Below are 13969 nucleotides of genomic sequence, written 5' to 3'. Positions count from 1 at the left end.
CCTCAGCAGCATCTCTGGAGTGCTGCGCGCGCGCCCCCGCGGCTCTCACGCACGACTCGACACTTCTCTTGCACACACTCATTCAAACACCTCACAAAGAGAAATGCATAGTAAAAAAAACGTTGATCAGATTTGTTTATTTGCACATTTCTGTTTTTCTGTATTCTACATTTACAGCAATATTGGTGATTGATGATCACCTGACTGGACACTTGACAGACATTCTGGTAGTCTATAATAAATGTACAGTACAACCGTTAATGTGACAGGTTTCACAAAAACAAACCACCAAAAAAGCTAGAATTCCGAATGAAACTGCCCTGAAGTGCCATTGTGTTCTGCTTGGAAAGATATTTTCTCTAGGGTATTTTCTTATTATTAAATAAAATATTTTAAGGAATATGTGCATCTGTCCTCTGGGTTGGTTCTCATACTTAAAAAAATAATAATAATATATTTAACCATTTACTTATTTTTATTTTATTTCCATCTTTACTCTTCCAAACATGTTGACAATAATACAATGCAAAAGTTGATGAAAATATATGGTTTATACATATGTACCTCAATTTAAACACTGACAGATGTACTATTTGTAGTACAATGCCTGATCTCTGAATCACCCGATTGCATTTTTGATGCAAGAATAAAAGAGGAAAAACAAATAATGATGCAACATAATTAGACTTTTCTTTTAAATGCTTCTAAATTCTTGACAGTATATTTAAAGTGCAGTTAAAATCTACCATTTTCATATTCCAGTAATCCTCACTGCATATTTATTTGACCCTGAAGTCTGTGTGCCTAAAATACTCAACTCCATTGTTCAAGACCCACCACTTCCCTGAACCACACCCTCATTTGTTCCTCTTATATATTTTCTTGGCAAAATTAAGAAAAACAGCATGAGGCAGATTCTTGGCATGAAGCTGGATGAGTTTTTGAAGGCGGTGATAGCTCTCCTCCTCATGTTGATGGTATCGGATAGGCATTTCCAGAGTATCATACAAAGCCTTGACCCTTTCAACACTTTCAGCATCACTACGCCCATAACATGCCTGAGAGAAAGAAGACAAGTCAGAAAACCATTAACTCTCCCACATTAATGTGTTCTATTTTTGCATTAATTATATTTGTTTGTCATTCAGCAGCCCCACACTTTCTCACCTCTAGTTCTGCCCTTTGTTCAGGTGTCATGATGCCCAGTGCGGTCACCACCAGCCAGCTGCATTTGTTGTCCTGTATATCTGTGCCGATCTTTCCAGTCACTGCAGGATCACCATAGCAATCCAGGTAGTCATCCTGTCAATGACAAACATGTTATGAATGCTTTGAGATATTGCAACCAGATCTGATTGAGGATACTAGCCTTCAAAAGTGTTGCTTTATACTAATACCGTATACCTGTATCTGAAAGAACTCTCCCATCTCAAGTAAAATTGTTTTAGCATTGTTGTGTTCAGTCTCATTCTCAATCCCTGCCTGTAATCAATAAAAACATGATCACAAAAATAATTATTTTCACAAAATATACACAGAACACACGTATGCAAAACTCACCATGTACATGGCTGCAGCCACAGGGAGATAAAACGAGTAGAATGCAGTCTTGTATTTCACAATGGCTTTGTACCTGAGGCAAATACACTGTAAATCAGTCAACAATAGGCAATTGGCAAATAAGCTATAAAAAAATCAGCAAGCAAGTATTTAAATTGTCTGTGCCATAAGCTCAACTTCTCACCTCTCCATGGTGAAGCGATCAAGGTCGATTTTGTGTGGAGGTGCAGTCATCAGATCTAGAGTTTGACCTAGCTCTGTCTGGAAAGAGGTCTATAAGGAAAAAAGATTCAGTTAAGACAGCACAGTCTTGATCTATTAAACAATATGCAGCTCATGTGATAGAAACAGCTTAACAGTTTTGTGTACTTTTTGTATGATAAGTTAAAATGTGCGTACATGTGTAATAGCAGACTAATAAACATTTTGTGTGTGTTACCTCAGTAAAAAGCTCAAGCAGATGGACATAGTAGCGTTGTCCTCTGCAATGTCTGCGAAGAAGGCGGTAGATCGCCCCCTCCAGGAGAAAAGCGTCATTAATGGCATCCAGACCAATACCTTCCTGTCAAATTCAAAAAGAGCACAATTAGCACAGTAATACTGATAACCACTACTGTTATATAATATAACATAATAAACTTACAAATATAATACTTATTCCTCTTAAACAACTATGAATTTTCAATCCCGCGATCTGTACCAATTTCTTTTTAAATCAGACACAAGAATACTGATTTTTATTGTTATTAAAGGAATAGATCCCCCCAAAATGAAAATTCTGTCATCATTTACTCAACCTCATGTCGTTCTAAACTTGTATGACTCTCAGTCTTCTGCAGAACACAAAAGAAGATATTTTAAAGGATGTTGTAACCAAAAGGTGTGTGTTCCATTTTTGACTGTACAGTGGAAGTCAATGGGAACCGAAACTGTTTGGTTACCAACATTTTTCAAAATATCTTCTTTTGTGTTCCATAGAAGAAATAAAGTTTGGAATGATGACAATGTTTTGGGTGGACAGTGCCTTTAACAGTAAAAATTGAATAATCAGAATAAAAATAATCAATATTCTTTGTGTTTGGAAAAAAAATGAAATTACCTTCTTATACCAACATGGTTGACCCCTTCTTGTCATGGATGCATCCATGATGTCATCAGCCACCAAGAAAAATGCCTGAAGCTGTGAAGAAATCAAAAAGTTTTGCACTGCACTATTATCTTTTTTTCTTAATTTTTTCTCCAATTGTAATTAACAGTATCAATTTTACACACCAGTTCAATGCACCATCCAACCAAAAGGGCTCGGTGAGCTTCATCAGGTGGCAGTTCAGAGGGAGAAACTAACTCCCGTAAAGAACCAATCACAGACAAGCCTCGGTTTCTCTTGCCTCCAGGGGCATTGTACCGAAGCACCTAGAGAAAAATGACACATTTCACAAAACTGACAAATAATACAATAGATTCTGTGCAGAGTTGATTCAGAATTGTTTCAGATCTGTTCTGGAGTTTTAAACTGCAAATGCTTTGTGTGCCAGTCTCCATGTGTCTCAACTCTGAACATTAGCAATAGCATGTACTGACACCATGACATTGACATTTGGTTGCTGATGTCACATAGTATACTTCTTAAAATACATTTCACATTAAATAACCAGTGCAGCCTGTCATCTTTTAACTCTTAGTCTTGCCCATGTTTCTTCAGTACTGGTTGTGAGAGTTTACTTTACCTCTCTGAGTCTGTTGAGGGCATCGGTGAGAACTGGATCAGTGAAGTCCTGCTCTGTAAGTTCAGACACCAGATTTTCAAATTCCCCATCAAAGAGCTGAGCATCCGACAACATCTTTCCTTTCTGCTGGACACCGTTACTGCACCTGCTGTCACCCTGAAGTGATGGAGCACACAAATACAGTACACAAATGTACAAATGATATAGACATAAATACAAAAATTAGGCAAACATTTGACAACATGATTACTGTATGATTTGGAAACAATGGAAATAATATCTTGTCCTAAATTTAAAATACATACTAACAAAAATAAAAACCTACAGACAGCTTATTGTTCATGCGTTGGGTTTAATCCGCAGTAAAAGCCTGAGTTTGCTTGCTTGCTTTTATGTAACATTGCCAAATTAATTACCGTATACCAATTTTAGGAAATAACAGCAAGGAAATTACATAGCACGATAAACATAACATAAGAAATGCAACTCTCAGATGTAAACATGATCGCATAAACTTTGCTAGCTTCGCTAAGAGCAATATGAACATTATTCAGATAGTATTTAAGATTTACTCATTCACTGTACACTTTTATCATGTATGAGGTTTACTTTGACTTACCATTGGGAATCTATCCTTGCCCAGACTAAGTTACTGACACACACACATATCTGTGTACTTTTATTTCACATGCCGAATGCAAAGTAAAGACGGCCCATAAGATCGAAGGCGTACCTCATATTGTAGTTTTTCTGTACATTTGTTTCGGTTTAAAGTCTTAATTTTTAAACTTCAAGTACCGAAATGCTTTGCGCATGATCTGTTGGGGCGTGTAAGCAAAAGCTCATATGACATCACGAACATCCATTGGCTGACGTAATCGAACGAGGATGGGCTCCAGAGAAATTAGCCAATGAGAAGAAACTATCCAGACGCAAAGGGTGGAGTGAATGCAGGTGAACCTATCAGATTTTGGCAAATTATCTCTTAGCATAACATAGGGGAGAGAGGGGAACAACTTTTTTCTTTTTTTTTTCTTTTTTTATTAAATGAAAATAATTACAAACATACAAGGCATTAAACAGTTAAGCATATTCTCATATACTACAGTAAAGATTGAGCAAAATCAGCAATAACAATACAATACAATACATAGGCTACCTGAGATTATAGATACAGCTACAAAACAAAACAAAAGCAGTAAAAAAAAAAAAACAAAAAAAAAAACAACAACAAATGAACAAAACTTACCGGGGCCATTTCAGATTAACTTAAATGTTTCAAGTAAATAAAATAATTTAAGGGCTTTCTTTTCCTCCACAAGTTTAAGAGATTTACTTAGAAGATTCAGCTCATTCCTCCAATGAGTCAAAGTAGGTTTGGTTTTATAATACCTGCATTTATGAATGAAAAACTTTCCGAATAATAAAAGTGAATTAAGTACAAAGTCCACATTCTTATTTTCATCAAAAACACCAAAAATAATTGTCTTCACAGATAAAGACAGTACAATTTCCTTGGACATTAGCCAGCTCTGCATTTCTCTCCAAAAAGATTGGACTGGGTCACAGTAAAAAAAAAAGGTGTTCTAACGATTCAATGTTTTCTACACAGAAGACACAATTATTTAGATCGAAATTGAATCTCAATCTCAAGAATTCGTTTGTTGGGTAAATTTCATTTAAGATTTTGAAGTTGACTTCTTTTACTTTAGGTGGGAGTGGAAATGAAATGTAATTTTTCCTTATTTTCTTAATTTTTTCCACTTCAAAGTCCTTAAGTATGTATAATCTTTTTACTGGGTTAGGATAATATTCTTTAATCAGAAGATTCTTAATAACTTTGTTGTTGCATTTAAAATCACAAAAATCCAAACCTTCAATGCAGAACTGTCTAAGGTCAGGGGAGACGGCAGAGTATCGAGTGTCTTCTCTAACCATTGATCTCAAGGAACTTGGTATGGCTTTTAGAATTCTGTCATAATACTTAACATTACATTGAAGTTGGTATTTTTTACAGAATTCCTCATGTTGTAACATGTTTCCAGTCTCGTCCATAAAATGTGCAACAGCCCAAATGCCCTTGGATCTCCATTCCTCTATATACACAGATTTTCTGCTGAGCTGTATGTACCTGTTATTCCAAACTGGTGTATTATGTGGTGTAACATTATGGTTATAAATTAATTTCCAATAGAGAAGTACTTGCTGATGGAAAGCAGAGAGTTTGATCGGTAATGAGCTACATTCAAAGTCACAGCGCAGGAGAAAGTCTATCCCACCCATTTCTTTAAAAATCATATTCGGGACAGTAAACCAAAAGGAATTTCTATTTGAGCGGGGAACAACTGTCTATTGGAACAACAACCTAACACTTTTTGTCTTTCTCAGTTTTTGTACAAGTAGGGTTCAACTTCAGAGTATTTATTTTTTCCCGCATTAATTTCACACATGACATGTCTAGTATAGGCTACAAGTGTATACTTTTTTCTTGATTTACCCCGAACGAAGGGAAGTGAAATGTGACAACATGTCCCATGTGTGACATGTGAGGGGCACATTGTAACATGACCATATGATAGCTTACTCCTATGCATATAACACATATGACAGCTTAAAATGTTTAAAAATATACTTTGTCAATAAAATATGGCATTTTTTTAATAATTAAAAAAAAATCTGAGTTTGACAACAAACACACTGCAAAAAACAGCAATACAGCATAGTTCAAAACATTATAATAATTAATCATTTCTGAACATTGACTCTCAGTCTTTATTCACCTTTCTCATGGTTTCTCAATAGAATTCATAAAAGTATAGAATAGAATAGCACAGAGGCGTTGCTAAAGCTCTACTGGGGCACAGGTCCCCCATTGTTTGTCTGAGATAGCAACAGTAACTAAGGAGGCTGTGGCTTACAGATAGGTCAATTAAATATAAATTTCATATCTGAAAGAATGATTCATTGTTATCACAAACAATCAAAGACAGTAGTACATAACACAACAATGTGTTTATTTTCTGTGCTATAGACCTTATGCACCAGAGAAACGAGGGCGCCGCCATCTTTAGAATATTGTCTTTGAACTTCCGTTTTTGCAGTCACTCTCTATATTTCTATGGCATTGCTGTCCAGGAGTAATTAGCTTTTGAAGTGGATTTACTTAATGTAAAGTTAACGAAAGTTATCATGAGGACTGTAATGTTTAAAGCAGATGACTTATCAAATGTCAGTAGACCGGGAAGATTTTAAAACGAGCTGTTCATTCATAAATACGCAAGATCGCTGTGAAAATACAGACTGGAGGTCAAAAGACAACGAGCGCAGCGCTGAAAAGGGGCGGGGCTACATAAGGTCTACATAGACAGTAAAAGAAATGGACACAGCGACCCCATTGGAATCAACGGAGAAAAGTGAAGTCAATTAGAAGCACTCACTTTCTGATGGCTGAGCATACTGCGCAGACTCAAACTGAGCTTGACGACGTATATGTGACGTGTGCAACCTGTGTCTTCTAGTAGCTGTGCCAAGAGAAATCTGAATCATTCCCTTCCGAAACTTGCAGAGACGGAGAGTGTGAGTAGGAGGTGTCTTTTGCTAAGTATTATGAATTATATTATGAATTATTTTGTCATTTTGCCTCCACGTCCCCCCGATTGCCCGCAAGCTTCTCCTCTTGTCCATATGGTAATTTATCTACTGTGCGACAGAGAGTCGCGTGGTTATGACGCAATCGTTAGCCTATTTTTACAAAAACTGCTTCTACGGGGCCATAACGTAAGATACAAGGTAATGGAGCCTTTTATACATTTTCATGTTTCTTTAGAAATAAATAATGGACAGATGGCTGTGATGTAAAGTTATTCGCTGTCAAAGTGACGCCAAAATGAATGGGAGTCAATGTAATGCTAACAGCAGGTGATGGTCTGCTAATCAATGGCAGCCCCCGGGGAAGCTTCAGTTTTTTCTGAAACATTACCCCCTTGGGTCTATACAGTGCTGCAGGCAGCGGCAAAATTTGGATTTCTCAGACCTACATATGTGTATTTTAAGGTGTCTGAAGGCCAAAAAATTGGATAACAAAAGCATGTCAGTGGGCAGCAGTAGCATAAATGATTTATCAAGCAGATAACAGATTCTTAAACATGAGAATGAGGATAGATGTTGCAATGAATGATCCATAGCATCTAGGGGCACATTGTAACGCAGTTTGGCAAGCCGTTTTGGCATATAAAACTACGTTTTGACTATCCATAAATATATTTTGGATAGTTACAATTGTATTTTGACAAGTCATAAATCTAATTTGATTAGTAAGAATGATAATTAGAGATATCTGCAATTATAATTGCACTAGTAAGAAATCTGATTTGAGATATCTCTAAATACTTTATGACTATGGAGCTTATAATATGACAAAATGATTTGAATTTGAATTGTGTAAATTTGAATTATTTGCAAGTGAAATCTAACAAAATTTAATTTTAGGTGGTAGTTTAAATAGTTCTGAATTTGATTTTTTTAAACGAATATTGAACATTTGAATTTTAACAAATTGAAATGTTTTTATGGCTGAATTTTATAGACATGTATTTTCAAACAGCTAGTTTTTTTGTTCTGAATTCGTATACTGCAAATATTCAGTTTAAAAAATACAGATTCAAGTTTTCAAGATGAAGAAATTCAGAACTTCAAATTCAGTTTTCTAAAATTCAAGTTCAAAAATTCAAGTTCAAAAATTCAGATCTTACAGAAAGTAGGTCACAGGTCATCCACAGGGAAGAGTAAAGGATCTCAGATAAGTCGAACAGAGCATTTTGGCTGCACTGCAGTAGTTTTCTGCCGCAAACGCGGTGGTGGTTCAAGAGAATCCGTGTATCTTTCGTTCAGTCGTTTTTTTTATTTAATATTAAGAGTAGAAAAATGAGAAAACAGCTTGAGTATTAGATTTCTAATATTCTAGTAATAATAGTCCGCTGCAGCAGTTGCACGGAGCTTACAAAACGCGTGTATTGCAACTATAGGCTACATTTAATTTTCTCATCAAAAAACTAGACTAACGAATGGCTTGGTACAACGGAAGAGCCTAAGGGCTTTTTCTCTGTGTAGACCAGCAGTTGCTCTGTTCGACTTATCTGAGATCCTTTACTCTTCCCTGTGGATGACCTGTGACCTACTTTCTGTAAGATCTGAATTTTTGAACTTGAATTTTTGAACTTGAATTTTAGAAAACTGAATTTGAAGTTCCGAATTTCTTCATCTTGCAAACTTGAATCTGTATTTTTTTAAACTGAATATTTGCAGTATACGAATTCAGAACAAAAAAACTAGCTGTTTGAAAATACGTCTATAAAATTCAGCCATAAAAACATTTCAATTTGTTAAAATTCAAATGTTCAATATTCGTTTAAAAAAATCAAATTCAGAACTATTTCAACTACCACCTAAAATTCTATTTTGTTAGATTACACTTGCAAATAATTAAAATTTACAAAATTTACACAATTCAAATTCAAATCATTTTGTCATATTATAAGCTCCATATATGACTAGTCAAAACTCCATTGAAGATATATGTAATGACGTCATAGATATATTCAGTTGACGCTATATGGCAAGCCATTTTAACATTTAACAGCTAGACTGGATATGTGTTGCAGATATCTGTAATTCAGTTTTGCCTAGTCAAAAAGAACATTTCAGATATCCGCAACTACATTCTTCCTATCCATAATTGTCATTTCAGATATCCACAAAGACATTCTTCCTAGGACAAATGACGTCACTTTTGCCATTCATTTGTATGGGGTTTATCATTACCGATATCTACAATTCAATTGCAGATATCCACTATGTGAATTACGGATATCTGCAACTGAATTGTATTTTGAGATATCTTCAATTTGATTCTGACTAGTCATAACTCCAGTTCAAGATATCTTTAATTCACCTCAGTTCAAGATATCTACATGTTCCTTTTCAGATATCTTAAATTAAGTTTTGACTAGGCGAAATTACGTTGTAGATATCTGTAACTGGAGTTATGACTAGTCAAAATGGCATTGTAGATATCTCAAACTGGAGTTAGGGATCGTCATAATTTAATTGTAGATATCTATTATCAAGTTATAGATATCTTGAAATTAATTTTGATTAGAGATATCTGAAATTTGAGATATCTGTAACTTTGTCTTCTGCCTAGTCAAAATGTAATTACAGATATCTTGAATTAGAGTTTTGACTAGGCCAAATGACGTTGCAGATATCTGTATGCAAATTAGGCCTGCATCACACTTTAGGCGGGAGCAGAGCATGTTGTTCAAATCATCAAATCACATAGCACCTGTTAACTGTTAACTTTAATTAGCACTGATTAGCACCATGTCGGAGCAACCAGAGTTTTTAATCGTCTTTTTAATGCTGTTAGATACTGTTTCAAACTGAAAAAATAAAATAAAAAATAAGAACTAATCTGAACTAAGAACTTTTTTTCTCATCTAAGGAAGTTAATGTTATTGTACTTCCATGGCAAGAATAGCATGCATGTCAGCATCTTTATTAAAGTGAATTAGTGTGAATCTCTTTAACGCATAAATCTTACGGCAACAATAACCTTTTAAGCATGATCATAAACATAGCATTGCAACATTTTTTTTTTTTTTGTATATAAAAAACATTTTCTGGTGTTTTTTTCGCTTACAGCCAACGCCATGACTGCTTCTTTCTTCTTCCATTCATAGAAATAAGGAAATGAACCCACTTCTTCTTTGATTATGGCGGGGAGGGGAAATGGATATCTAAAATAGAGCAACGTCATGCACAATAATTTGCACTAGTCATAATGACGTCACTGTCACACATGACATGTTTTAACCACTCTATGTATTATATACTGTATTATAATGATTTTATGTATATTAGAGTTTTAATAGGTTTACATGTTGTCTTAGTCATTTTAGTCCATTTTATTCCTCTTATCTGTTTTATGTGTGTATGTCTTTAAATGATTATGGATCTGCCTGTCATGTGAGCAATCATGTAAAGGTATATTGTATATACACCGGTGGACACTTACACATTGGGACTTACAGCACGCAAGGACTCTTAAGGACTGTTTTATGGTATGGAACCAATGGACTATGCTTTTAACAGCCTAAGGCTTCTTTGTTGTATTGTGTTGTTTTAAGTTCCTGGTAGAAATTGTAAATACACTTTATTTATTCACTTTATTTCTGTTGTCGTCTCATCTTTTAAAACACTTAAATACTCACACAGTTTAATCTGACCCCAATTTTATTCTTGTAACGCTACCGATTAGGCCGATTGTTACAAAGTGACCGATAACATCTAAATTTTTCAATTGGCCCAAGTGAAATTCTTGTTGCAATAGTCTGTTAACATTGGCTCAATGAGAAATAATACGTCAGACTAATTGAAAAATTTAGATGTTATCGGTCACTTGAAATTTTTGACTTGGGGATGTAATTTTTTTTTTACAGTGTGGCAAGCCGTTTTAGCATACCATAGTGTCACACATACGCAAAGGTAATTAGAGATATCTCTGATTCAGTTTCGATTAGTCACAATTATATTTTAAGATATCTGAATTGTACCTGCTCCTTGTCGAATCTGCTGTTGTGTGACATGAGACTAAATTTACTCCGCTCTTCCCCCTCACCTGAGCCCCTCTGTTAAGCATATTTGATAGTATAAGTGGCAAAGCCATGTTAAATAGTCTACGCAGTGACGTCATTAAAACGTGCGTGCCTGTATTCACTGTGTATGTTATGAGAATGCGCAAAAATAAAATCTGTGGTCGTGAGTTTCCAGACCAAAGAGACGATGGCAGTCTATCTGATTTTTCTCCCGTGAATAAGTTAATCATTTTGGTGACTGTGACACGCGAAAGACTGCTGCAGAAATGTCTAACGCTACAGGTTATGGGCCCAGTCATTTAGGCCAAAGGTGGTTCAGACTTTTATTCGACGGTGATGAGAAAAATTACGAACTCTGGGAAACGAGATTCCTCACGCACATCACGTATATATTGTATACCTACACTGTAAAAAATGATCGTAATTTTAACGGTAAAAGACTGTAAAAATGCTACAGTGAAAAACTGTTAATTGGTTAACAGAAAGTTTCCGTACTATATACGGTAAATAACTGTGATAGATCTAACGGTACATTTAATGTAATTTTACTGTAACATACCGTTAAATTTACAGTTTTTGAAAGTGAAAAAACAACTCATTGTATAATTTACAGTGAAAAACCGTAAATTGACATTCCCACAATTCCCTGTGACACTTCACATTTGAGGTATTTTTGTTGAAATAACTATGTTTGTTTCTTCATAGTTTTCTTCGTTTTTTCTAATCAGTTATGTACATTAGGGGTTTATGTTACATTTAATGTTGTTAAATTAATGTTTATTGCATTTTTAAAATTTCATGTGTTACCATGATGGTGTTTAATGTTTGTGTGAATGACACTGTGCAGCTTCTATATATATTTGTATTAACTTTCTTGTGGAAGAACTGCTTGTGTTGAGCTTTGATTGATCATGTGACTCTCATCACTGCTGTGATTGGTTGTTATCAGTGTACAAAACAGATATTAATACTTCAATAGGACGGTAAATTAACATTATATCATATTACTGAAATTTACTGTTATATTTACTGGTTTATACTGTAAAATTTACATGTTGTTCAGAATAGCACGTACATTTTACAGTTTAAACCAGTAAATATAACAGAACTCCAGTGTGTTATATGCTGGTTTAAACTGTAAAATGTACATGTTATTCGGTAAAAGCAATTACTGTTTTGTTGTATATTTTACGGAATTGTTCTGGTAACCCCAGCTGCCAGTTTTTTTCCGTAAAAACTACGGGATTTTTTTTACAGTGTAGGTATATATTGTGGAAGGAAAATGCCATAACGTGAAACGCCGCGCGTCGCGTTCATATAGGCTCTTGTCTGTAGGCAATATAGTTTTCCTCCCATAGAGCATATTATAAAGAAAAAGCTTAACGTCAATGCAGTAAGACGGTGATATTAAAACTCAGTAGCCTATACACCTTATTGAACATGCAGCGCGCTATTGCACGTTAAGCGTTTTATAATGGTTTTATATGGGTGTTGTTCATAATCTGATGTAATCTGTTTGCCTCTATAAGGTATGCTTTATTAATAAGGTAGGCCTATATTGTGTAGGCCTACTAAATTTGGTGCTTCAATATCACTCACATTAAGCGTCTTAAGTGGGGAAAAACGCTTGATTACGCTGCCGTTGTCTGTTTTAGCAGAATAGGCCTATTTCACAAAAATGGCCGCCGAGACCGGAAGTAGGGTAAACTCTTTTCCGGTGAAATGCAGAGACTAAAAGCGGCCAGTCCTGTTGCGTACCTTTTTATGTTTGCACTCACAGAAGAAACAACCCTATTTATAATTGCACAGCTTTCCTTGTGACGAAATGTTGAAAAAGCGCTGGATTTGGGCCATACCGAGAGAAGAGGGGCACTGTTAAGCACTTCACGGAGGATGAAGTCCGTGTAACTTACGAGTCTACGAGAGTCCGGTCGTAGATATCTTACACCGCAGGCCGTGCTTTGCAGGTTTTCATGGAACAACTGGGGAGAAGTTAAATCACGCCAGACACAGACGGCAAAAAGACGTGTCTGTGGTGTGAAGGAGCAAGCATATGTTGAAAATGGAGTGTTGATGCCGGTTCGGGAGTGATGCCCTGACAAAACATGTTTATATTGCACTTGATTGTTATCTGATTTGCACGTCATGCACTTTTATTTATTATTATTATTAACTGTTGGCAAATTAAAATTGTTTGTAGAAGTTGTTTTCTGAAACTTTCTTAAAAATGAGTGAACACGGAGCAGTTTTTCCGTGAGCGGGACTGGAAAACCCGGAGTGGATCAGGAGCGGAGTGATAACAGAACGCTTAGAGTGGAGAGAGGAACATGCTTTTGCTCCACTCCAGGCTTTGACCACATCCCCCTAAGCAGGGTGAATAGCCTACACCTCGTCTTTCCCATTCAAACTAAAATTAAGACATTTATTACACTATTTGAGAAATGTAAGCATATTTACAGCATTAAAATTATGAACAGTGAATTTAAGATATAAGGACAGGGGGAACCCTGATATTGACGGAAATCCGTCGTATACTCTCGTAGCGACTGAGAACTTCAATCCCTGTATATATTATGAAGCGTATTACTGAATATAAAATTACATACATTATGATATATTAGTAAATATATGTCTCACATTTTTAATTTTTTTTCTTTATGTATTATTCAATATATTGTAATATTAACACAATATATTATTCTGTATATTTTCAAATATACTGTTAAACCATTCAATGTATTGATCATTCATATATAGGGAAATATATTTTCTTTTCATAAGGGGACCTGACAGTAAAATGTGATTTTGTAACATCATGATTTTTTAAAACATGTAATATCACTCACTTCATTCATGTTTTTAGTCTAACCATTTTTTAATTATTTGCCTTAATTTCATTATTAGACCCTACTAGCAACGTTAGGTCAAATTCACTGTAAAGATGTACAATTCTTAGTTTCATTCATGGTGGTAACATGAAAAATTAGCCATAATCTAGTCACTAGTGGAATATTGCTGCAATCTCCG

General features: G+C 35.2%; 1 protein-coding gene across 1 annotated transcript; it reads right to left on the bottom strand.

Annotated features, from left to right (window-relative positions):
- Positions 1-106: 106 nt before the first annotated feature.
- Positions 107-4043, bottom strand: fdps (farnesyl diphosphate synthase (farnesyl pyrophosphate synthetase, dimethylallyltranstransferase, geranyltranstransferase)). The gene is made up of 10 exons (XM_084089203.1): positions 3907-4043; positions 3288-3443; positions 2833-2973; positions 2660-2740; positions 2000-2122; positions 1745-1833; positions 1561-1633; positions 1405-1482; positions 1168-1302; positions 107-1058 (listed from the first exon to the last, which is right to left on the bottom strand). The coding sequence occupies exons 1-10, from the start codon at positions 3907-3909 to the stop codon at positions 858-860; spliced, it is 1080 nt and encodes a 359-aa protein (XP_083945329.1). The 5' UTR covers positions 3910-4043; the 3' UTR covers positions 107-857.
- Positions 4044-13969: the final 9926 nt, after the last annotated feature.

Source organism: Abramis brama (assembly GCF_963993115.1).
Source record: "Abramis brama genome assembly, chromosome: 17".
Taxonomy (NCBI): domain Eukaryota; kingdom Metazoa; phylum Chordata; class Actinopteri; order Cypriniformes; family Leuciscidae; genus Abramis; species Abramis brama.
Note: the sequence above shows the minus strand (reverse complement) of the source record. Positions and strands in the feature narration are given on the sequence as shown.

Excerpts from the sequence above, each read along its gene's own strand:
- fdps (XM_084089203.1), bottom strand. Across the intron at positions 2,123-2,659 it reads AACCATGTTGGTATAAGAAG|GAAGGTATTGGTCTGGATGC; the intron begins GTAATTTCATTT and ends TGAATTTGACAG. Across the intron at positions 1,303-1,404 it reads GAGAGTTCTTTCAGATACAG|GATGACTACCTGGATTGCTA; the intron begins GTATACGGTATT and ends TGTCATTGACAG.